Source organism: Chiloscyllium punctatum, chromosome 23 (genome assembly GCF_047496795.1).
Source record: "Chiloscyllium punctatum isolate Juve2018m chromosome 23, sChiPun1.3, whole genome shotgun sequence".
Taxonomy (NCBI): domain Eukaryota; kingdom Metazoa; phylum Chordata; class Chondrichthyes; order Orectolobiformes; family Hemiscylliidae; genus Chiloscyllium; species Chiloscyllium punctatum.
Genome location: NC_092761.1, coordinates 83,489,606 through 83,516,291, shown reverse-complemented (window position 1 = coordinate 83,516,291; position 26,686 = coordinate 83,489,606). Strand labels below are relative to the sequence as shown.

The window sequence follows — 26,686 nt, the reverse complement described above, 5'->3', positions numbered from 1 at the left end:
GCTGGAAAAGCACAGCAGGTCAGGCAGCATCCGAGGAGCAGGAAAATTGACATTTCTGGCAAAAGCCCTTCATCAGTTTGAGAATTCTGACCCAGTGACACTGAAGCAGTAGCAATATATTTCCAGGTCAGAAAATTGTAGCATTTATAGGAAAGGCAGCAAGCAATCTGTACTTAGCAAATTCTTGCCAACAGCTAAGTACAACTGGATCAGTCTTTACAAACATTTTTTGGTTAAAGAACTCTTTAACATACTATGAAACTTTGTGGAAAAAATTCCTTTGTCCTTCTCATCAGTTAAAATCAAAACAAAATAAAATAATTTTTTAAAAACATTATTTAGTGATAAGGATGTCACCGGCTAGATCAGCATTTATTGCTCATCCCTAATTGCCCAGAGTCAACCACATTGCTGTGGGTCTGGAGTCACATGTAGGCCAGACCAGGAAAGGATGGAGTTTTCCTTCCAGAAAGGACATTTGTGAACCAAATAGTTTTTATTCTGACAATCGAATCATGGTCACAATTAGACTTTTAATTCCAGTTATTTTTAAATGAATTCAAATACCACCATCTGCTGTGGTGGGATTCGAACTCAGACTCCCAGAATATTATAAGGGTCCCTGGATTATATCACTAGGCCGTCACCTCTCTAAACTATAATGTTAAATACTGCATATCTGTAATATAATATTGTAGACTGTACAATGCTAACTAAACATAACATATTTCATTTCAGTTTTTTTGACACAGTTTTAAAGAAACTACTTCTGTATCTGTTGGCATTTTCAAATTATTTGAAAATTGCATTAAACCATTTGGTCATGGGTTCTCGAGAAAAACATAAAAGTGGAGTTGAGGATTATTGAATCTGACAGTGATCTCAATGAATAGCAGAACAGACTCAATGAGCTGAGTAGCCTCCTTCTGCTTTTACCTCTTATGGTTTCTTTTGAGATCCTGTGGGATGCTAGTTGAAAAACACAAACATATTTGTTTCGATGATGCAGATTGAGAGATAAATATAGGTCAGGACGCCAGGGATAACTCCTCTCCTTTGAAAAGGGTGCCATGAGATCTTTTACCTCCACCTGAATGGGCAGACAGGCAGGCCTTAGTACAAAATCTCATTTGAAAACCAGTGACTTTGACAGGCAGGATCTCCTCATTTTCACATTTGAGTGTCAGTCTTGGTCTTTGCGTTCAAACTTTCAAATGGGACCTGAATCTGGAACATTCTGCCTCAGACTCCCAGAAGCAGGAACACTACCAACCAAACCACAGCTGAAAACAGAAATGTATCATCATTGATTTTTAACAGCGTGGAAGCAGGCTATTCAGGCTATTCCGGCCACACCGACCCTCCAAAGAGCATCACACCCAGACCCTATCCCTGTAACCTTGCATTTCCTGTGGCTAACCCACCTAACTTACACATCCTTGGACACTATGGGAAATTTAGCATGGCCAATCTACCTAACCTGCAAATCTTTGGATGTGGGAGGAAACCAGAACATCCAGAGGAAACATAGGCACAGGAAGAGTGTGCAAACTCCACCAACAGTTGCCCAATGCTGGAATCGAACCCTGGTCCCTGGCATTGTGAGGCAGCAATGCTAACCACTGAGACACTGTTCCGCCCACTCTTAACAATGTCTTAACAGAATAACTTGAATAATGTTTGCTGATCCCCATTTCATTGTTTCATGTCAGTTTGACTGGAAATGTGATTTAGAGATGCTCCTTAACAATTAGCATCTGACAATGCTGCAAACAACTAGTCTGTGCTGGCAAAACTGAAGGCGATGGTTTCTGAAGAAGACAACTATGAAATGCTGCTGTGTGGAACGTGGGAGTAGGATTCTAGGACTACTTACTGATATGGAACAAAACAGCAACATTGTAGATTCAAGACTGAAATTGCCAGATCTTTGAACATTGAGGGAGTCAGCTGGTATGCAGATAAGACAAAAAGATGGAATTGAGGTAGTAGGTCAGCCATGACCTTTTCGTTCAAGAGCATGCCTTCTAACTGCTCCTGTTTTTAAATGTTATCTTGTGCCATGACGACTTGAGCTTACTTTGCAACTTCTGTCTAGTTCAGCGATTAATGTACTTTGCAGATTCCTCCCTCAGTTTCTTTGGGCAGGAAGTTGGAGGGAAGTAAAAACATCGAAAATCTAATGAGGTGTTGAAAATGGGGTGCGTGTACAAAAGGCTTATACAATTTTTGACCATAACCTTTGACCCGGAGAGGTTATTTACTTTGGTAAAGAGTTTTGATAAGTCCACACCACAGTGTGAAGTGACAGTGGTTTTTATACACACACAAAGATAACTGCATTTAAATAGATTTGAATCCACACTTTTATTTATACTTTCACTTCAGTTAACCACAGATCTTAAAACTTTCACCCTGCTGATTACTAGCTCTCCATATTTATACGATCAATCCAAACCATATTAACCCTTAACTAGCATTTCTATCACCCTGTACTCTTTGCACTAGATCTCAGGGATTCCTTCAGACCACATTATCACTCTCCACTGATCCCTTTTGACACAGCTAGCCTATTGGTTTCTCCCATCGCCCGTGTCTATACGTTCCATTCACTAACACTGGGGAACACAATCAGAAGGTTCTAGGTTCCAGTCTCGCTCTAGCCAGTTAAGTCAAAAATCCAGTTGAGGGCAGTACAAAGAGTACAGTTACAGGGTTGTCTTTCACAACAGACCTTGCACTTCAAAACTAGGGGGTCGCTTCGGTGGACAGAAACAACTTATTTTGAAGAGGCAGAGGGGACTATTTTTCCCCTGGTGTCCTGGCTCAATATGTATCCTTCAACTGACCTCATACTATCAGATTATTATTGCGTTGGTGTTTATGGTACACTGGGAGAAGGTGAGGACTGCAGATGCTGGAGAGTCAGGGTCGAAAAGTGGAGGTGCTGGAGAAGTGCAGCAGGTCAGGCAGCATCTGAGGAGCAGGAGAGTCAACGTTTCGGGTGTAAGCCCTTCATGATGAAGGGCTAATGGTACACGGTTTATGGTACACTGCTGTGTGGAAGTAGCCATCGTGTTTCCAAATTCCGAATACTGAATCTTGTTCTATCTATATTGTTTTCTTTATTCTTTCATGGGTTGCAGGTAATACTGCCAGGGCCAGTATTCGTTGTCCATTCCTAATTGCCCTTGACCAACGGACTGGTTTGCTAAGATTATTTCAGATGGCAGTCAAGGGTCCACCATATTGCTGTAGGTCTGGAGTCAGACCAGGTAAAGGCCACAGATTTCCTTCACTAAACCTCTTTAGTGAGTCCAATGCATTTGTACCATAATCGATGATAGTTATACAGTTACTATTAAACTAGGTACCATAAGCAGAAATAGGCCATTTGGCCCCTCGGGCCTACTCTACTATTTGATAGAGTTATGGCTGAACTGATTGTGACCTCAAATCCATAAGACTTAGGTACCCTCTGACAAGCTTTCACTCCTTTGTTGAACAAATACCTATCCCACCTCTGCCTTTCAAAATATCCATGTACTCTGCTTTTGCTGCATTTTCAGGAGTAGAGTTCCAAAGGCCCACGATCCTTGGAGTAAAAATGCTACCCAGTCTCCGGGACGGCATGGTGGCTCAGTGGTTAGCACTACTGCCTCACAGTGCCAGGGACCCGGGTTTGATTCCCGCCTCGGGCGACTCTGTGAAGTTTGCCCATTCTCCCAGTGTGGGTTTCCTCCCACAGTCCAAAGATTAGATTAGATTAGATCACTTATAGTGTGGAAACAGGCCCTTCAGCCCAACAAGTCCACACCGCCCCGCCGAAGCGTAACCCACCCATACCCCTACATCTACATCTACATCTACCCCTTACCTAACACTACGGGCAATTTAGCATAGCCAATTCACCTGACCTGCACAAAGATGTGCAAGTCAGGTGAATTGGCTATGCTAAATTGCCTATAGTGTTAAGTGCATTAGTCAGAGGGGAAATGGGTCCGGGTGGGTTGCTCTTTGGAGGGTCAGTGTGGACTGGTTGGGCCGAAGGGCCTGTTTCCACACTGTAAGGAATCTAATCATGTGCAGGTCAGGTGAATTGGCCATGCTAAATTGCCCATAGTTTTAGGTGCAATAGTCAGGGATAAATATAGGGTAGGGGAATGGGTCTAGGTGTGTTAGTCTTCAGAGGATCAGTGTGGACTTGTTGGGCTGAAGGGTCTGTTTCTATACTGCAGGTTATCTAATCTAATCTGCATTTTAAATTGACAAATCCTGGTTTTGAGGAAACGAGCCTAGCTTTCAATTCCAGGTTTACTAACTTACCATACTCTGTTCGGATTGGTCTGTACATGTCACGTGACTGATGCTGGCTGTTGAGGGTAACTGCGGTCCCTCTTCAAAACTGATCTGCACAGAGCTCTGAAATAAAGACAAACAAAGAATAAATGAAACATGCAAAAGCACCAATCACAGACCACTGACTCACACAGCATAGTCACCAATTAAAACGTTTGATTGGAAAAAATCCAGACAAAGGAATATCTTCCAATTTTATTGGCAGCTTTAAGACCTTACTTCTCTCAGTCATAGCTCAGATTCACAAGATCCGGGGAGAAAATCCCACTCCACGACACAAGAACAAGTTGACACTCCACTATGGTACTGAGGGAGTGTCACATTGCTGCAGATGACATCTTTCAGATTAGACAATAAATTGAAGCCATGGTGATAGAGAGCATGTTTCTTTTCACAGAATTCACCTCATGAAATAAGTGACCATCCAGCACTGAAAACGCACTTTGATCAAAAGGAGGTGTCCCTTGGCTCCACCAATCTGCGGTTACCCATTCTCCTGTAAATTGTCCTCCTCTTTCAGAACAGCCACTGCACATCAGAATGTGAACCAGCCTGAGATACCTCTGACAGATATGATCATCAATTTTTACAACTCATTTCTTCTCGGTTTTGTTAGGGGTTTGGAGGAAGGGGATAGATTTGAGATTTGCCACAGGACTGGTAATCAAAATCTAATTCTTTCACGGGATACGAACATCTCTGTTAGGCCAGCATTTGTGGCTAATCTCTAACTTCCCTGCAGGAGGAGCTAGTGAGTCATCCTCCAGGACTGCTACAGGTCCACTTGGTGTGGCTGAACCTGTGACTTGGTGAGAAAGGGAGTTCCAAGATTTGATCACACACTTACGAAGGAACAACAATCTCACTCCCATCACAATTCCACAGCTGTAGAATGTGCCACTTCATTCAATTGGTCGGGTCTTTCATAAAAGCAACTGTGAAGCTAACTGTGATGCAGGAGTAAAGCTCTCACATCTGGAAAGGAAGGTCTAGGGTCAAGTCCCACCTCAAGATGTGATGGCCAAGGAGGTGTGATATAACACAGAGTCATACAGCATGGAAACAGACCCTTTGGTCCAACTTGTCCATGCTGACCAGGCATCCCAATCTGACCTAGTCCCATTTGCCAACATTTGGCCCATATCCCTCTAAATCCTTCCTATTCATTTACCCATCCAGATGCCTATTAAATGTTGTAATTGCACCAGCCTCCACCACTTCCTCTGGCAGCTCATTCCACACATGCACCCCACTCTGCGCGAAGATGTTACCTCTCAGGTCCTTTTCAAATCTTTCCCCTCTCACCCTAAACCTATGCCCTCTAGTTTTGGACTTGCCCACTCTAGGAAAAAGACTTTGGCTATTCACCCTATCCATGCCCCTCATGCTCCAGGGTAAAAAGCCCCAGCCTATTTAACCTTTTCCTATAGCTCAAACCCTCCAGTCCCAGCAACATCCATGTAAATCTTTTCCACACACACTCAAGTTTTACAACACCCTTCCTGTAAAAGGGCATATCTGACCAGATTGATTATTTTAAAAAGTGAAACAAAGCCACAAAAGCTTTTCTGTAACACCAGCTGGATTCATTGAACATTCTGCAGGGCAATCCATGCCTAATTAATTAAGTTCACCAGATGTTTCTGCCACTCTGTCATTTTTGAATACTAATGTGTTCATTACTCCACCAAGCCTTTGTTGTACATCTGATAGGAGTACAAGGAGGTTACAGCATTAGGCAACACACACACGTGTGCTGAGGGTCTTTCAGATAGATTGTGACATTAGAGGAATCTGAATGCAATTAGTGGCGTGATAAATTTAGCAATGTTTTAAAGTACCCAGTAGATCAAATAGAGCATGGAATGTTTCAGCCCAGGGTGAAAGGTTAAACTCATGCCCATAATCCTTGTTGCAGTGGCTTGGCTAAACTTTAAACCACAAGAAATGGGAGAGAAAGAAATCATTTTTAGTTTTTCAGGAAACTGTTTATGTCCAATGCAGGAAATCAGTGTTGTTCACTTTAAAATCAATCCAAAAAATTAACAGAATGCTATTAATATATTTTAAGATGAGGTTTATATGAGTCATGCATTTGTATCAAATCAGCACAGCAATTAGTTACATGATGGAAATTTTTGGCCTTTTGTTTTAAATGGCTCAGCAAGCAATGACAGCTCACACAGCCATGCTAAAATGTGGAGAAGTGACCACAAGCGAAACCAAAAAGCAAACTGTTTTTATTTTAAAAGAAATGTTGAGACATAAGGTTGGCTTGTAATGAGGACTGACAGTATCATCAAGTTATGGGAGAGCAACGAGGTCCATGCAGCTAGGTCCATACAATCATAGAATCCCTACTTGTGGAAAGAGGCCATTCAGCCCATCGAATCCACACCAACCCTCCAAAGAACGTCCCACCCGGCTTTATCTCTGTGCCTCACTGTGGCTAATCTACCGAGCCTAACTCTGTAGTCCTGCATATCCCAGAGCTAATCCAGCTAGCCTGCACGTCTTTGGACTGTGGGAGGAAACCAGAGCACCTGGTGGAAATGCACTCAGACACATGAAGAATAAGCAAACTCCACACAGACGGTGGAATTGAACCTGGGTCCCTGGTGCTGTGAGGCAGCAGTGCTAACCATTAAGCCCCCGTGCCCTCCATAGTTTGGATCTATTTTTACATTGTCTGTCACCTAATCCAAAGCCACCTCCCATCTGCAATATTTTTAGAACCAAGAGAAAAGAGTCCTTAAAATAAACCAAAAAAAGCACACATTTTTAATTCCTCCAAACAATTTGCTCTTGGGTTGCTCGCAGAAGTTTAAGCTTATATTCCTGAAGATGCTGGGGCAATCCTGAAGAGACAGCAATCTGGGGTGTGGGCTCAGTTCTTCACAAAGGCCTCACATTTCGTTCTCAACTACTGTACAAACCTCAGGGTCTGATGTGGTGTCTCTGGGAAATTGAAGATTAATCTCCAGGCCACTCACTACTGAGAGCAGCCAGGGAGATAAATCATTCGAGCATTAAAATTTAAAAAAAACTTGAGTTTTCATTCTCGTTTTAGATTAGATTTCCTACAGTGTGGAAACAGGCCCTTCGGCCCAACAAGTCCACATCCACCCTCCGAAGGGCAATCCACCCAGACCCATTCCCCTACATTTACCCCTGACTAATGCACCTAACACTACAGGCAATTTAGCATGGCCAATTCATCTAACCTGCACATCTTTGGACTGTAGGAGGAAACCAGAGCACCCAGAGGAAACCCACACAGACACTGGGAGAATGTGCAAACTCCACACATTCAGTTGCCCGAGGTGGGAATTGAACCCAGGTCCCTGGCACTGCGAGGCAGCAGTGCTAACCACTGTTTGATGAGCATCGTCAATTACTAGTTTTGACAATATTGGGGATGGAATTAAAAAGGTTGTTGGAGAGTCCAGTGTGACACCACTTCCACTCCCTCCACCAATGATGTTCAGTAGCAGCAGTGTGTACTGTCTACAAGATGTACTGCAGAAATTTACCAAGGCTTCATAGACAGCATCTTCCAAACCCACAATCGTTTCCATTTGGAAGTACAAGAGCTATAGATACATGGGAGCACCACCATCTGCAAGTTCCCCTCCAAACTACTTACCATCCTGACTTGGAAATATATCCCTGTTCCTTCACTGTTGCTGGGTCAAAACCCTGGAATTCCTACACAACACCATTGTAGATCTACCTACAGCACATGGACTGCAGCGGTCCAAGAAGGCAGCTCACAACCACCTTCTCAGGGGCAACTAGGGATGGGACAGTAAATGCTGGACTACCCGGCAATGCCCACATCCCACAATGGGGTAACCACGACAAATTTCCAATTGACAAGGACACTGCAAAGATTGATATGTGAAACAACCAACGGTAGGAGGTTGACATTAGAGTGTCTGGGGCAAGAGGTCACGCGACAAAACCTCCAGGACTATGGCCAGCCACAGTTGACAAATCAAGTGGTGGCACATGGTGAACTGGGACCAGGTGACTCCTGCCACAGGGTGAGGCAAGAATCAACAATGGAGCATCAGCACACATCTTCTGGCAGCTATCTTGGGGTGTCTCTGGAGGATGCTGGGATCTGGCTATCCCTAAATTTCCTTGTTGCCATAGTGAACTGTCCTTTGTATGCCTTACATTATATTTCCCATTGCAGTTGAGGCCACAATCAGGTACGTATCTAATCTGTGCCATATCCTTCTTGATTCTTGTAGGGGCACAACCAGTTTCTCCTGACCTACTGTATCCAAACCACTAATGAATTTGAAAACTTCTATCAGATCTCCTCTTAACCACCTTTACTTTAAGGAGATCAGCCCAATGGCTCCAAACCATTCTCAGATATGAAGTTTCTCATCCCTGGAACCCTTCTCTTCCGCACTCTTTCCAACGCAATTGCATCTTTCCTATAACATAGCACCCAGAACTCTATACTATACTCCAGCTGAGGTCCAAAAGTGCCTTTGGTATAGTCACTCCTTTCTCTGTACTTTATCCCCCCCCACTAATAAAGTCCAGGATGTTGTGTGCTTTATTAATTGCTCTCACAACCTGCCACTTTCAATGATCCATACATATATACATCCAGGTTCCTCCACTCCCGCACTTCCTTCCCCTCCCCCAAAGCAACAGTAACAAGTTGCTAACATGAATTAAAACTGCATCTTATTAACCACAAAATACTCTTTCAGTTAGACCAGGAAGTGGTTTTGGTCTACTAAGCAGCCCAGTAGAGGATGGTGACAGCAACTCTACTATGAATACCAGGTATATGATATACCATGTATAATATAGTATAGGGATGAGCTGACCAAGGCCCTAGAGTCCTTCGAAAAGAATAAAACTCCTGGAAGCGACGGCTTACCAGTCGAACTCTATTCTGCTCTGTGGGACTTGATTGGCCAGGACCTGCTGGAGGTGTATGTCAGTATGCTTCGGGCAGGTACCATGAGTGAATCCATGAGGAAAGGCATCATCACCCTCATCTACAAGCGGAAGGGGGAGAGGAAGGAACTCAAAAAATTGGAGACCAATCTCACTGTTGAACGTGGATTACAAAATTCTGTCAAAGGTAATCGCCAACCGGGTCAGGTCTGCTCTGGGGTCGGTGATTCACCCTGACCAAACCTGTGCTGTGCCGGGCAGGAAGATCGCTGAGAGTCTCACACTCCTCAGGGATACGATCGCCTACGTGCAGGACAGAGGGTTGGACACCTGCCTGATCAGCCTGGACCAGGAGTAAGCCTTTGACAGGATATCACACAGGTATATGAGAGATGTTCTCTCCAAAATGGGCTTTGGGGAGGGAATCTGCAATTGGATCAGACTGCTCTACACCAACATTGTCAGTGCAGTCTCAATCAATGGGTGGGAATAGATAGCTTCCCAGTCAGATCTGGAGTCAGGCAGGGCTGCCCTCTCTCTCCTGCCTTGTTTTGTGTGTTGCATAGAGCCATTTGCTGAGTCCACCAGGATGGATGCGAGCCTGAGAGGGGTGACTATTCCTGGCAGTGGGGGCCTGCAGGTTAAGGCCTCCCTGTACATGGATGACATCGCCGTTTTCTTCTCGGATTCGCTGTCCATGCGCAGACTCATGTGCATATGTGACCAGTTCGAATGGGCCTCAGGGGCCAAGGTAAACCGAGGCAAGAGCGAGGCCATGCTCTTCGGGAACTGGGCCGACCAATCCTCAATCCCCTTCACCATCAGGTCCAACCACCTGAAGGTGCTGGGTATTTGGTTCGGGGGGGACTGGGGTGTGCGCCAAGTCTAGGGAGGAGCGTATCAGCAAAGTGAGCCAGAAACTAGGCAGATGGAAGCTACGGTCGCTCTCCATCGCGGGAAAAGAACCTGGTCATCAGGTGTGAGGCACTGTCATTGCTATTATACGTGACACAGGTCTGGCCTATTCCCAGAACCTATGCCGCTGCAGTCACCCGGGCCATCTTCCAGTTTATATAGAGGTCAAAGATGGACCGGGTCTGAAGGGACTCGCTGTACAAAGATCTGGGCAACGGGGGGAAAAAAAATACACCCAATGCCACCCTCACCCTGATGGCCACCTTTGTGTGTGGCTGCATCAAGCTGTGCGTGGATCCTGGTACGCAAACACCAAGTGTCACTACGTACTGAGGTTCTACCTGTCCCCAGTGTTGCGAAGGATGGGCTTGGCCTCGCTGCCGCGGAACACTCCCGAGTCGTTGGACCGTTCCGTATCACCTGTCCTTCGTGGAGAGGTTTATGAAGAAAAACACCTTTGACCACAAGTCCATCAGGAAGTGGTCAGCACGTAGTGTCCTTGAGACCCTTCGGGAAAAGGAGAGGACGGATCCTATCGAGCGGTTTCCTGAGCAGACTATCAAAGCCATTTGGCAGAATGCCTCATCGCCAGAACTTTCCAACAAGCACCAAGACATGGCTTGGCTGGTGGTGAGAAGGGCTCTGCCTGCGAGATCCTTTATACACGCCCGGACTCTCTGCCACACACCGCACACTGCCCTCGAAGCGGCTGTGGGGGGGGGGGGGGGGGGGGGGGGGTGAGGAGACTGTCACACACCTCCTTCTGGAATGTGCCAATGCAGAAGAAGTCTGGAGAGGAACGCAGTGGTGTTTGTCGAGGTTCGTCCCGAGCAGCGCCGTGACGCGGGACTCCGTGTTCTATGGCCTGTTCCCCGGGACGCACACTGAGACGAACATCAGCTGTGCCTGGAGGATCATCAACTGAAGGACGCTCTCTGGGCGGTCCGAAACCTGTTGATCTTCCAACTGAAGGAGTTGACCCTGACTGAGTGTTGCAGACTGGCACATTCCAAGGTCCAGGACTACGTGTTGAGGGACGCGCTGAAGCTTGGGGCAACTGCCGCCAAGGTACGATGGGGAAAGACATCTGCCTGCCTCAAGAAGAACAGGGGGCCCATGCAGTCATTTGGGCTCTGCTGACGCCTCAGATAAAAATGTAATCGTACAGACCTGTAAATAGGAATGATTACTCTGTTTTCAGTATGCAAACAAATGGAATGTTTACATATGTATGGCATGCCCAACTGTACAGACCATTAAAGTATTTTATGAATAAAGTATATTTTTGAACTATAAAAAAATATAATATAGGGAGCCGATTTGCACTTATAACAGCTCCCAGCCAAGCAACATGTAGATTTTAAAATCCTCTTTCTTGATTTCAAATCCCTTCATTACTTTGTTCCCCCTCTCAGTCTGATCTCCTCCAGCAACACAGTGCTCCAAATTCACGTGTAATCCTTGAATTGGAACCTGCAGAATTCAAAACTGCAGCCCAAGGACTGAGTATCCTTGTGCAGGAATCACGAAACATTACTATCCAAGTTCACAGACAAACGGGCTGCTGCCTTTATTTCAATGACGTGGAAGTGCCAGTGTCAGACTGGGGGTGGACAAAATCAGAAGTCACATGACACCAGCTTATAATCCAACAGGTTTATTTAAAGTCACAAGCTTTCATAGCACTGCCCCTTCGTCAGGTAATATAATCTGGTGTCGTGTGGCTTCTGACTTTATTTCAAAAGGAATGATGTATACAAATATTAATAGAACTATACATGGCACAAGTCAGACACAACTGGAATACAGCAAGCAGTTTTGGGCCCTTTATCCAGGAAAGATATACTGACATGGTAGGCAGTCCAAAGAAAGTTCACTAAGTTGATTCTGGGTATGGAGAGATTTTATTATAAAGAGGTTGAGTAGTTTCAGACTTTACATCGGAGTTTAGGAGAATACAAGGAGACCTTTTTGAAGCATAGAAAATTCCTAGAAGCTTAACAGGGTATGTATGGAGAGGTTATACAGTATATGGAAAGGTTATATATGGAGAGGTTGTTTCCCCTTGTGGGGGAGTCTAGCACTAGATGGCATAATCACAGAATAAGGGATCATGTGTTTAAGATAGAGATGAGGAGGAATTTCTTCCTTCTGTGAATCTGTGGAAACTCTTTATCATCGAGGGTTGTAGAAACTGGATCATTAAATATATTGAAAGCTGTGATAGACAGATTTTTAATTAGTAAAGGAATCAAGGTTTATGGGGAGAAGGCAGAGCAGTAGCGTTGAAGATGATCAGATCAACCATGATCTCAAGTGAACAGCAGAGTAGACTCAATGGACTGAATAGCCTACTTCTGATCCAACATCTCATGCCCTCACAGAACCTCTAGACAATCCCAATTTTGATTGTTCCATCAGAGTCGCAGTGCTCTTAGTACCACGATCCAAAATTGGGATTCTCACCTCTTTCCTTTAAGACCTTTCTGGGTGGCAACAGTGGCTCAATGGCTAGCACTGCTGCCTCACTGCGCCAGGGACCCCTTGTGATTAGCCCAAAACATCGATTTTCCTGCACCTCGGATGCTGCCTGACCTGCTGTGCTTCTCCAGCACCACTCTAGTCTTGACTCTGATCTCCAGCATCTGCAGTACCACATCCGTCTGGTGATCCAGAGCCCCAGACTATTGCTCTCTGGCCATAAGTTCAAATCCCACCAAAGATCCCAGTAGAATTCAGTTCAAGGACAATTAGGAATGGTTAATAAATGATGACCTTGCCAGTGATGCCCACAATTGTTGAAAAGGGGAAAACAATTTCACTGCTCAAGAGATGCCTGTTCACCCCATCGTGACTCTGAAAAAGTCCCTTTCCCTGTAGCCCTGGAAAATGTTTTCTCTTCATTGTTCATCAAATTCCCCTTTGAAAGCCGTAATGGAATTGGTCTCCTTTACTTCTTCTGCCAGTTGGATTAAACCCACATTCCATGTTCCATACTGGGATCACATTGGAAAGAAGTATGGGAAGCACTGGCCTATATATTAAAAAAAAATTAAGATTATAAATGGCATCTCAGTTATTCAAGATATTTTCTGAAGTTAACCTCTTGTATATGTGTTTTGGAAACTGCATTCACAACAATTGCCCCTCTCCCTTTGCCAACCCCCCCCCCCAATAACCATTCAACTACTGGAATACAGGGATTTTCTAACCCCCTGAAAACGAGGTCATTTCGTGAGAACATCTAGAGTGTTTTTGGAATGCTAACTGTCAGAGCCGTTTCTCCTTGTCGATGTGTTATACACAGAGTCAGCTGTCAAAGGACAATAATAGTTCTGTTAATAATTGAATAGCGTTACTCCTTTTAGATTTTGATTTGGGAGTATTGATTTTCAGTGTGCTCACTCACAGAATGTGCGAAAGTAACTGCCAGCGGAGTAAAGGAAACCAAGAGTTATTTTATTTTACTCTGGGAATTTTGATTGCCCAGCAGAGTGACAAATTGCTGAGCAGCATCATTGAGTTACAGGACATGACTCTGCTACCATCCCTGCCTTGATCCTTGGTTGGGGATATCTTATCCCTCACCCTATCCAAGATAGGATCTATTCCTGAGAGAAGGAAATTTTAGGGAGTGGGGGGACAGTTTTAAAGGGTAGGGTTAAGAGCAGATTCAGTAGAGGCACTCAATGTCACATTGGGCTGTGATCGTTTGATATAAACTACTGCCACCAATCCTCTTTTCCATTATTTTGAAACAACTAAACTAAATAAAATTTGAAAGTTGAATCTGTTTCTGCCTCCTTTTCAGGTGGTACAATCCAGATCACCTGCTACACTAAAAATAACATCATCATTTGTGGATCATCCTTTGATCTGTATTTAATGGTTGCCAACCTTTTGACCTGGATGGGCAAGATAACAAAAAAAAATCAAAATTTCAAAAGGAAATTTATTAAATTTAAATAAAAATATTATTTTTGAGGGTGATGTTGTATGCTAACTCCCAATGGTGCCTAACAGTCAGAGAGGCCTGAAGCAAATTGGCAAACACCATGTGCTCCCTCCCCCTTTGCTGCAAATTGCTGAGTCTTCAAACCTCTAATTATCTGCAGTACAAGACAGACTATTGCCAAGTCTTAAGAAGGACTTGTCTTTTTTAAAAAAGTAGCCAATTTCTTGGCATGAAAGCCAAGCATAGAAGTTACATTGTCGAGTTAGGCATAATTATTTAACACCAGCAGCAATCAGAGATGAGACTTCTGACACCCGTGAGATCTCAAGGAATACTGACCTGCTACTGTACCCAAGTCTGCATCAGATTGACTGAGTCTACTGCAGCTTCAACATGAACTCTTTCAGAACTACTATGTTGTACATTTATAGAATCACGGAATCATACAGCGTTAAAGTCATTGCAGCTCCAGTCAGGTAAATACAGAGGCGTTGGTTTGATTTGAATGTACAAATTAGAAACAGGAGTAGGCCATTCAGTCCGTCCAATCTGTTCCACTCTTCAACAAGATTAAAGCTAATCTGATTGCAGCCTCAACTCCACGTTCCTGCCTACCCTCTGTTCAACTCCCTCATTAGTAAAATCTACCCACCCTGCCTTAAAAAAAATTCAATAACCACATCTCCACTACTCTGAGGAAGTAAATTACAAAGAATTGTAACCCTCAGAGAAAAATTTCACGTCATCTCTGTTGAAGAATAATGAGCCTTTCATTTAAGATGGAGTCCCCCTAGTTCTCATCTCTCCCATAAAGAGCAACACTCTTTCAGATTCCACGTCTTCAGTGTCCAGTAGTCAAAATCTTGGTAACTAGAGAACACAGTTGAAAGGATGATTCACAAATGATAATGAAAAGGTTTTTTTTGCAGAGCGGGTGATCTGGACTGTACCACCTGAAAAGGAATCAGACAGATTCTCCAGCTTGCAGAATCTAGAACACAGGGACATAGAATTAGGGGCCAATCATTCAGGACTGAGATGGGGAGAAATTCCTTCACTTAAACGGTTGGAAATCTTTGACATTCTCTACCTTGAGAGGTGGGATTGCTCCATCACTGAATATAATAAAGGTTGATTTTGTTCTCGTTTCTCAGTTAATTGAGGGATTTGAGGAAAGTGAAGCTAATTAGATATCTCCATGACTATAATGAAAGGTAGAGTAAGCTTGGTGGGATGAATAGATCTATCCTGCAGCTAGTTCTGAAGCAATAATAAATGTGCATGGGAAGTATTTGCAGGGCATTTGTGGAAGTTTAATTGGGCCTTTGAAAATTCATGCCTTTGTAAGATGGATCGAATGCTCTCTTCCAATTCTGTACTATTGGATGTAGCTTTGCTCACTGAGCTGCAAAGTTCATTTCCAGATTTTTTTTTAACCTTACTGAGGCCCACTGAAGATGTTACCTAGTAGGGAAACGAAACGTCTGGAAATTAACCTTGCAGCTCAGCGAGCAAACCTACATCCAAAACCTCAGCCTGAGCTGCAAATCTTCTCAAAACTCTGTACCATTCTACAATTCAAGCAGCTGACCCTTACAACTTTTCATATTTTCGGGTGCCAGTTCAGGTGGGCATGACGGATCCCACAGGTTTTGCGAAGTACCCAACAGAGGCCCCCAATCCCCTGACCAATGTTTCTCCCTTAACCAGTCCAATCAAAAGTAGACGATCTGCTTATTCCCTCCTCAAGGAACTTCCTGTGACCAAATTGGCTGACCTCTTTCCCTACATCATAATAACTGCAATTCAGAACTAAGATCACTGTTCAGGAGAATACTTTGAGTCATCTGTAGAAAAAAAGGTCATCTCTAAAATGTGATTTAATGGCAATGTTAGCATGGATAATGAAAATTAAACAAATATTTTATACAGCAAGATCCCTACCACTCACTGACATCGGCAATCTCAGGATATCCATATTACAAACACAATCCCTGGTGTACAAGGCAAGAGAATGGGCAAAATTTCAAGTGAGATGAGCGTACAATTACCTTGTGACTACTGAAGCATTTTTAAAAAAATGCTAATAGGAGCTCAGTGTCAAACATTGAATCACGTTTGATTGAAAAGTGTGGTGCTGGAAAAGCGCAGCAGGCCAAGCAGCATCCGAGGAGGGGAAATCGACATTTCGGGCATAAGCCCTTCTTCAGGGATCACGTTTCCACTGGTATTGGACCATTCCCAGCTCATCCCATCAGCTCACGCAGGAACCCTAAGCTTTTATGCTTCAGAACTAGCTGCAGGATAGGTCTATTCATCCCACCAAGCTTGGTCTACCTTTCATTATAGTCATGGAGATATCTGATTAGCTCCACTTTCCTCAAATCCCTCGATTAACTGAGAAATGAAAACTAAGCTCCAAAAGTATCAGGTTACCATCAGAGCAGCAAACTGGCTGAAGTGAAGAACAAAACCAGCTGATCCATTGTCTCCTGTGCAGATGGTATGAAACACAAGCAGCTTGGCGCACAGCAAATATGTGACACCAACATAAAAATCCAGGGACCAACTGTGTAACTTTTCCCAAGGCTGGAAGTTCAAAGCTGCAGTCTTTATCCCCCTCATTTATGAATTAATCCCTCATTGAACAGTTACAGCCCCATGTACGGCAGCTTTGGACCAGCTGAACTCTCAGACCTGGGCTGTCCAAACCCTAGAGTGTCAACTTTAGAGCTGATGTTTAAATTTCTATAAATAATGGTGGTGACCCATTCTACTTCTGATGTTGCAACTGAGTGAGGAAAGTCCCACTGATGGCTGCTTGTGATGTTTAAGGAAGGATGCATTGCTGGTGACAACTGTGTCTTTAAAATTTATAAATGAAGCAAAGAGCCTACTTCAAGTCTGATTTTAATCCTAAAATTGAAGCCTAATTTGCAAGGTCTGTGGATTGTGTGCAACTACTAACACAAGCTTTTCTTTTTAACTTATTGCCAGATGTTAAAATGATAGTTAGCCAAGATTTGGTGTCCTTTGGAGTAGGGTGGCCATTGGCAGAGGCTGAGAGTAAAAGACACGTACCTTCCCTGTCTCCCCGGGCCTGCTAACCATCTCACATGCACAGAGGCAATTTGCTTTGAGCTGAAGACCTTTTAACTTTTATCATAGAGTCATAGAGATGTACAGCATGGAAACAGACCCTTCGGTCCAACTCATCCATGCTGACTAGATATCCCAACCCAATCTAGTCCCACCTGCCAGCACCTGGCCCTTATCCCTCCAAACCCTGCCTATTCATACAGGCAGAAGTGAGGTCTGCAGATGCTGGAAACCAGAGCTTAGATTAGAGTGGTGCTGGAAAAGCACAGCAGGTCAGGCAACATCTGAGGAGATTTTTCTTGTTCATTGGATGCTGCTCCTTCCTATTCATATATCCATTCAGATGCCTTTTAAATATTGCAATTGTACCAGCCTCCACCACTTCCTCTGGAAGCTCATTCCATACACCTACCACCCTCTGCATGAAAAAGTTTCCCCTTAGGTCTCTTTTTTATCTTTCCCCTCTCACTCTAAACCTATGCCCCCTAGTTCTGGACTCCCCCACCCCAGGGAAAAGACTATGTCTCTTTACCCTATCCATACCCCTCATAATTTTATACACCTCTATAAGGTCACCCCTCAGCCTCCGACGCTTATCTTTTAACTTTTTTTTATCTTCCTAATTTACACTACAGAGAACTGTAATGTAGAACTTCTAACTTTTCCTCTTTATTTCTCTACTTTTGTAGCTAATTTATTTTCATACCTAAGTTTTGTAACGAGGTACCTTGTACCCAAGATGGTACCTTGTGTAAGGAGAAAGTGAGGACTGCAGATGCTGGAGATCAGTGCTTAAAAATGTGTTGCTGGAAAAGTGCAGCAGGTTAGGCAGCATCAAAGGAACAGGAACCGAAACATCGATTCTCCTGTTCCTTTGATGCTGCCTGACCTGCTGCGCTTTTCCAGCAACACATTTTTAAGCTATGGTACCTTGTGTGGCAACATTGTACATATTTCACTGTACTCCTATACTTGAGTCCATGTGACAGTAAACCTAATCCTAACCCTATCAATATTAAGACAAGTGATGATAACACTACAGTGATCCTTCTTCATACAACTGAGGCAAAGAGCTAGGAGGAGAGGCAAGATGTTGGATTTTGTACTGGACAGTCCCAAGTCAGCATACTTGACCTCATTCTGCAAACGAATATCCCAAGGCATACAGCATTGCTGCAATTACTTGAATCACTTTATTGATTTAAGTAATAATTAACAGTATGAGTAATATCTCAACTAATAATTTAAATACACATACCACAGACTGATCTAGAAATGATTTTGAATGAATCATATAGATTGTGGCCAACATAACCATTGCCTAATGTTCAAGGTTGTGTCACAGGGAGACACGCCACATTCAATGGGACTTTTTGTCTTAAAGACTCGCTGACCATCCTTAACCAATGAGGCTGCTTGAACGAACATTTGGAAATGTCTAGCTTGAAACTGACTGAAAAAAAAATGTGCAGAATTAAGAGTCTACTGTGCTTTGACCAGACCCCTTCAAAATATTTTAAGGTAGCCCAGATCCTAGTTTTTCTTCTTTATGATTTGGAGATGTCGGTGTTGGACTGGGGTATATCAAGTTAAAAATCACACAACGCCAGGTTATAGTCCAACAGGTTTATTTGGAAGCACTAGCTTTCGGAGCGCTGCTCCTTCATCAGGTGGTTGTGGAGTATGGAACTAAAGTGGGTAAATAGAAATGAAATTCAGAACTGCAATAATTGAAGCGAATGGTGGAACAAACTTAGAGTCATAGTCATAGAGATGTACAGTGTGGAAACAGACCCTTTGGTCCAACCTGTCCATGCCGACCAGATATCCCAGGTCCGTTTCTATCTTCCTATTATGCTCAATGGCCTCTTCCTCTTTCCATGTCTGCTCAAAAGACAATGGGTGACTCAGTCCTAGTGCAAGGTTGCTAGCAATAACATCGAACCAGGTCTATTTTCAAAGCCCAGTTACTTGCAAAGAATATTCCTTTGTCCATAGAAAGTGCTCGCTTGGCACTGTCTATATTCACCATCAGTCATGTCAATCCCACCAAGGCCTACACTGTATCCTTGGCCTCAGTTTGTGTTCATAGCAGCAACAGCAACGTGAGCCAGAAATATTTGGTGGTAGGAAGAGCTCTTTAACTTCACTGAAGCAAACATTAAAAAAAGCAAAGTTGTTGTATTGCAGATGCCAGTGCTTTGGCTCGGTTTACAGATTCAGCTTGCTGGCTCAAATAGCTAAAGAGCTCAGTCCTTGGAGGTTGGCTCCTCTCTCGCTGCCACGCTGCTGGTTTCATTCCCAGACCATCCCTCACGTACTGATTTCTGCCAACTACTTTCCACACACGTGCATTAAAATCTGTGCTGTTTGTAAGTTCATTCAGAGGATATTTCACAGCACTGGAAGTGGCCTTTCAGTCCACTGTACATATGCTAGCTGTTTGAAAGTGCTACTCAATTAGTCCCAAGCCCCTCCCTTTCTCCCTTTTCCCTGCCAATTCAAACATCATCCTCATATTAGTAGATAGTCAAGATATTGGACCACTTTTTGAAGGAGAATGGGGCATTGTCATGGTGCCCGAAGTAAATCTCTTTCTCAATCAGCATTAACGACTACTTGAAGTTATACAGCGTCTGAATGGAGCTGCAACATCCACCCTGCTTCATGAGAGCAGTATAATCTGGGATTTACCACTGAACCACATGAGGAGATCTTAAGGTTGATGGCAAAAGATTGGATCAAAAGAGTGGGTTCTAAGTCATGTCTTAAAAGGAGAGATTTCAAGAAAAAATTCTGGAACTTATACCCTACATAGCTTCATCAATGAAGGAACAATTTTCACCAGTTTCAGAAGGCACATTGGTATTACTACCTCTTTCCCATGAATGGTACAGATATTGAGAGAGTCATGTAGCATGGAAACAGACTCTTCGATCCAACCAGTCCATGTTGAACATAATCCCAAACTAAACAAGTGCCACCTGCCTCCTCCTGGCCCATATCCCTCCAAACTTTTCCTATTCATGTACCTATCCAAATGCCTTTTAAATGTTGTGGCTGTGCCCACATCCATCACTTCCTCAGGAAGTTCATTCCACACACGAACCACCCTCTGTCTAAAAAAAAAATTGCCCATCATGTCTTTTTCAAATCTCTCTCCTCCCATCTTAAAAATATGCCCCTTAGTCTTGATATCTCCTAACCTAGGGAAAAGACACCTGTCTATACCCCTCACAATTTTATAAACCTCTAAGTTAATCTCTCAACCTCTTACGCTCCAGTGAAAAACCTCCCAGTCTTTCTTTATAACCACAATTGTGTTTGGCTGTTTAATTGCCACCTGATCAAAATATAACATGGACATTGGTGTGAAGAGTGCTAAATAGATAATAAACAAAGCTCCAAGTAGATTGACAGTAGCAGAGCGAGTTGTCAGCACATTAGCTGGATCTGATGACACTCACCCAATAATGGATTTACCAGGAGCTCTTGTGTTGCAGTGGTAGTGTCCCAACCCTTGGACTAGGATGCCCATGGTGAAAACAATGACTGCAGATGCTGGAAATCAGATTCTAGATTAGAGTGGTGCTGGAAAAGCACAGCAGTTCAGGCAGCATGGTCTCATCTGCTCCCGAGGTATGTAATAACATCACCGAGCAGGTGGATTCGAAGACCAGGTTAACAAAAAATGCATTTTGCAGGGCTTGAGTGTTGTAGCGGTGGTGACCTTACCTCTGAGCCAGGAGACCTGGATTCAAGTCCCAACTGCTCCAGTGGTGTGTGAAGTAACATCATTGAACAGGTTGACTAGAAATACCTAAATGCGTTTAGCAAAAAGAGTCATTGTGTAGCAATAAGGAGTGTAAACACGAACTGAACTCCCCCCTCACTTCTGAGAACAGAATCACTTGCTGAATCATGGGCCTGACATGGTGAAATCAGAATAACTTAACAAGTGATGTACAAAGTTGAATCTGAAGTCAGTTGGTGATTTTACGCACAAATACTTTCCTCAGAAATTGGTTTATCCATGAATACAGCTGCTTCACACCTATCTTGTCCCAACTGTCTCTCGATATGTATTCTGAGTACTTAATTAACCAATGTCATTCACTGATGCGTCTTAATGACAATCAATATACATTAAAATGTAATGGTCTGTAATAGAATGGTGGAAGGATACATGATAGATGAAGGACATGTTTGTTCTTTGAAACAGTCATCCAATTAATCCCACTCCCTTTACCCCTTTCCCATGCCTCGTGTTTCCTGTCAGCCAGAAGACCAGACAGCAATCCAGAGGATACCACACCAACCACATACAAAGCATCCCGTTTAAGCTGCCTCAAGCTCACTGGCACACAAGAGATAAAGTAAAAGTTACTACCCCTAACCAAATAGGCCATGATCAACAAAACAAAATTTGTTCCCTAAAGCTTTCCAAATTGTCCCCTTTGCAAAACACATTCAATTCCCTCTTGAATTTGCTTTCACAGCTCTTTCAAGCATTGCCCTCAATGCCAAAGCTACTCATTGTATAAAATTATACTCATCAACCTCCCCACCAATTATTTTGCTTAATCTCTAGAGCTTACAACTGAGGAAACTGTAGCAGAAGTAGACCATTCAGCCCCTCAATCCTGCTCTACCATTTACCAAGATCACTGCTCATCTGAGAGTGTTTTGAATTCCACATTCCCGTCTATTCCTGGTAACCCTGGTTTCTCATGCCTAACAAGAATTTTCCCATCTCGGTCTTAAAAATATTCAATGGCACCATCCCCACCACCTTCTGAGGCACAGAGTTCCAAAGGTACACAATCCAGTGAAAAAATACCCTCATCTCCATTCTAAAAGAATGACCACAATTTTAAAACAGTGTCCCCCTAATTCTGGAGTGACCCACAAGAGGATACATCCTTTCCATGTCCACTTTGTCAAGACCATTCAGGACCTTATACGCTTCAATCACTCACTCCCCTCACCCCATTCATCTCAATTCCATGGAAACAAGCCCAGTCTGCCAAACCTTTTTCCAAAAGATTATTTGTTTGTTTCATGTATCAATCCAGTTCGGCCCGGACAACCACAAAGGCCAACCTCCCATCTATAGAATCCATCTACCAGGCCCGTTATCAAGGAAAGGCCGCCAGCATTCTCAAAGATCCATCCCACCCTGACAATGTTTTTCTACAACCTCTGCCATCGGGGAGAAGGTACAGAAGCCTAAAAACACGCACCACCTGATTTTGCAACAGTTTCTACCCTACTGTTGTTAGAATACTAAATGGACTCTCAAACTTTTAACCTGTGTTTTTGTTTTTGCCGCTGTTTACCTATTATTTACTATCTATGCGACTTAACTCTGTGATCTGCCTGTATTGCTCACCAGACAAAGCTTTTCACTGTGCCTTGGTACATGGGACAATAATTCAATTCAATTCAATAAATGTCCTCAGAACCAATGCATTTATATCTTTACTTAAATAAGGAGACCAAAACTGCACACAGTATTTGAGATGATGTCTTACCAGTGCCCTGATGCATAACATCTTTACTTTCACCTTCATCTCTTTTCATAATCCCATTATCCTCCTTGATTACGTGCTAAGAATTTGTGACACATGTATCAGAAACAGCTAAATCCCACAACATCTCGGAATTCTGAAGTTGTTCTTCATTTCAGTTATACTCTATTTTAGTTTTTGCTGCCAAAATTAACAATTTCATATTTTCCCACGTTATACCACACTTGCCAGATTTGCCCATTCACTAAACCTATCGATATCTGTCTGCAAGCTCCTTCTGTCTTTTTCACAACACATATTCCCAACCATCTTTGTGCCATCTACAAATTTAGCTACTATGCCTTCATTCCCCTCAACCTAATGGTACTTGATATCAATGTTCTCTCAGATCCTTCACCTTCAATATAGTCCTCGTCAACCACTTTAACAAATATATTTAAAGCATTCCACAGATGAACACCAAGAATATATAATTTATCGGTGCAGTGCTTGTCCCTTTAAGTGAGTGTTGAAATTTCCTCAGTCTAATCTCTCATGAAATTGCGTGCGGTAAGATTACTCTTCCCGAAAGCAGCTTATGTTATACGTTTCGTCCAAAGCAATTCAATTAATCCTGTCGTCTAGGTCAGTAGCCTTCTACAAAAGCTTTCATACCTACTCAGATATCCAGTGATCTGAAGCAATCTTCAAGTCATAAGCCTAAGAATTATTCTGGTAATAGGAACAAGCTAGAGGTTAGTAATTGTGTATCCCAGTGCCCACCTCTACCTTTCATTAAAAGTAGATTAAGGGCTGCACAGTTGAACGACATATGTTGTTACTCACTCATATTCCGAACAATAAAATCAAGCCTCTGGTTTTTAAGTTTGTGTAACATCCAAATAAAAAGCCGACAGAGAGAGAACGCTGGAAAATAATGAAAGAAATCCTAGGTGATGGAAGGAGATACAAAAGGGGCATTGAAAGGACTTTTAGATAGCTACATGTGTAGGCAAAGAATGGAGGGATATGGACCAGGGGCAGGCAGAAGGGATTAGTTTAATTTGGCATCATGCTCGGCACAAAAGCATAGGCCGAAGGGTCCGTTCCTGTACTGGACTGTTCTATGTCCTATGTGGCTCTCCATAATGTTCAAATCCCTCAATGGCCTATGTCTCCTATCCACCTCTGTCACCTTCCCCAGCAGTACAACTTCTGAGATCTCTGTGCTCCTCCAATTCTGCCACTAAGCAATTTCCCAATGTTCCTCACTCCATAGTCGGCACCCGTGTCTTCATTTCCCCCCCCCCCTCCCCCCCTCCCAAGTCCCAAGCTCTGTAATTCCTTCCCTAAGTCTTACAGTCTCTCTATCTCGGTCAACATTTTGATCACCTTTCTTAACGTTGTATCTCAATGTCACTTGTTTGGAGTGCCTTTATAAAGGCCAGCTGCTGTTGCAATAATGCAGTTTGATGAAGTACAGTGTTTCACAAGCAACTGGCCCGTCTCAAGATAAGTCCACAGTTGTAATCTTCCAGGGTAGAGTCCCTAAGTGTCAAATGAGCTCCTCTTCTTCCCTCAAATGGTCATATTTCATATAGAAAACTGACCAGCAAATATGAATATTTGCATTAGGATCAGAAGTAAGCCACTCTGTGCCATGAGCTTACTCTGCCTTTTGATGAGATCGCAGCTGATCTGATTGCGGCTTCCACCTTTCTGTGTATACCCCAAAACCCTTGCCTTCCCTTAAAAACAGAAAGAACTGTGGATGCTGCAAATCAGAAACAAAAACAGAAATTGCTGGTAAAGCTCAGCCGGTCTAAGAGCATCTGTGAAGAGAAACATTTCAGGGTCCAGTGACCCTTCCTCAGAACTAGTTTTGAGAATATTAAATGATATGGAGACAAGGTGGATTAATGGGAATAAGGTTCGAATCAACCATGATCTCAATCGGTAGTCGTACAGCTTAAGGGGCTGAATGGCCTCTTCCAATTTGCATGTGGGAGCTATTCAATGAAACAAACAACATTGCAGTCTTTGTTCTCAACCTGCTGAACTGTGCAAATCCCCCTCCCCGAGCACTGTCAGGAAGCACAGAAATCTCTTGTTTCCGATATTAATCCATCTTGTCAAATTAGCTTTTGCAGCTGCATTTGCATTTTTGTAGTGTGCTACCAGAAACATTACTGCACTGAGTGATCTGTGATGTTTTAAAGAGCCGATCCAAAAGCATCACTTTCAGCCAGAAACAAAGTAAGACGGACAGTAATTGCCTTTACTTTTCGGATGTTATTGAGGAAATCCAACAAGGATTTCGGAGGACGAATTTTCCCACAGTTTCTGGGACCCTGACGTTAGGGGGTTCCAGATCCCAGAAACACTACCTGTTCTCCTCCACCCCTCGCAGACAGGAATATAAGACTCTACTGGGCATTAACATTCACTTTAACAGGCTGATGGCTCAGCCTGGCCTGTGAGCTCAATCCTCGGGAAAATGCTCAAAGCTGACAAATGCCTGACCTAGACCCGAGCTGATGAATGACTGAGCCAAGCCAGCCACATCTACCATCACCCCTGGGGGCTCTCTCATTTCGAAAACAAAAAAAAAGCTGTAAATTGTCACTCAGTGTGGCACAGCCGGGGAATGACAATGTCATTTCAGCAAGTGGTGAAGGTGAATCAACAACAAGAAAAAAGGACAAAAATAGGTTGATGCAGAGCAGGGGAAAGCAGCTGATAAAAAAATTAAAGGAATCTCCAAAGCATAGCCTGCAGTATCAAAAATGGCATTCTGATATTTCTCTGGAATCCGGATCTAAATTTTAAAAATTTATCATAGCCATCTATTTTTAGACAAAAGATATAAATATTAAATCACTTACTGAAAACAAAACATGCTGGAAATCACAGCGGGTCAGGCAGCAAACATGGAGAGAGCGCGAGCCAACATTTCGAATCTTGCTGACTCTTCATCAGTGCATATTAACATATAATATATATAGAATTAGAATTAGGTTCATTGTCACATACTCACATGAGTACAGTGGAAAGTTTAAAAGTGGTCACTGAAAGCACCATCTTAGTGCATATAGACTATATATTCAAAATAGGGGCAGGGGTAAGCTATTCAGTCCTTCAAGCCTGCTTTACCATTCAATATGATCATGGCTGATCATCCGAGTACTGGTGTTGTGGCTGTACAGGACATTAGTTTGGCCACTTTTGGAATATTGCATGCAATTCCAGTCTCCCTGCTCTAGAAAGGATTTTGTGAAATTTGAAAGGGTTCAGAAAAGATTTACAAGGATGCTGCCAGGGTTGGAGGGTTTCAGCTATACAGAGCCGCTGAATAGCCTGGGCTGTTTTCCCTGGAGCATCAGAGACTGAGGGATGACCTTAGAGAGCACTGCTGCCTCACAGCGTCAGAGACCCGGGTTCAGTTCCCGCCTCAGGCGACTGACTGTGTGGAGTTTGCACATTCTCCCCGTGTCTGCGTGGGTTTCCTCCGGGTGCTCCGGTTTCCTCCCACAGTCCAAAGATGTGCAGGGTCAGGTGAATTGGCCATGCTAAATTGCCCATAGTGTTAGGTAAGGGGTAAATGTAGGGGAATGGGTGGGCTGCGCTTCGGCGGGTCGGTGTGGACTTGTTGGGCCGAAGGGCCTGTTTCCACACTGTAAGTCTAATCTAATCTAAAAAAAAATCACAACTGGCATAGATAGGGTGAATAAACAAGTCCTTTCCTGGGTTGGCTGAGTCCAAAACTAGAGGGCATAGGTTTAGGCTGAGAGGGGAAAGGGGCAACTTTTTCACACAGAGGGTGGTGCATGTATGGAATAAGCTGCTAGAAGAAGTGGTGTAGGCTGGTACAATTACAGCATTTAAAAGACATCTGGATGGGTAAATGAATAAGACGACT

General features: G+C 43.4%; 1 protein-coding gene across 2 annotated transcripts in view; it reads right to left on the bottom strand.

Moving 5' to 3' along the window:
- Positions 1–26,686, bottom strand: part of c2cd2l (c2cd2 like) — a 161,479-nt gene that overhangs the window by 47,927 nt on the left and 86,866 nt on the right. For both annotated transcript variants that reach the window (XM_072593312.1, XM_072593314.1), the window contains exon 2: positions 4,327–4,422. In XM_072593312.1, coding sequence (XP_072449413.1) covers positions 4,327–4,422 — 96 coding nt within the window. The remainder of the gene's footprint in view (positions 1–4,326; positions 4,423–26,686) is intronic.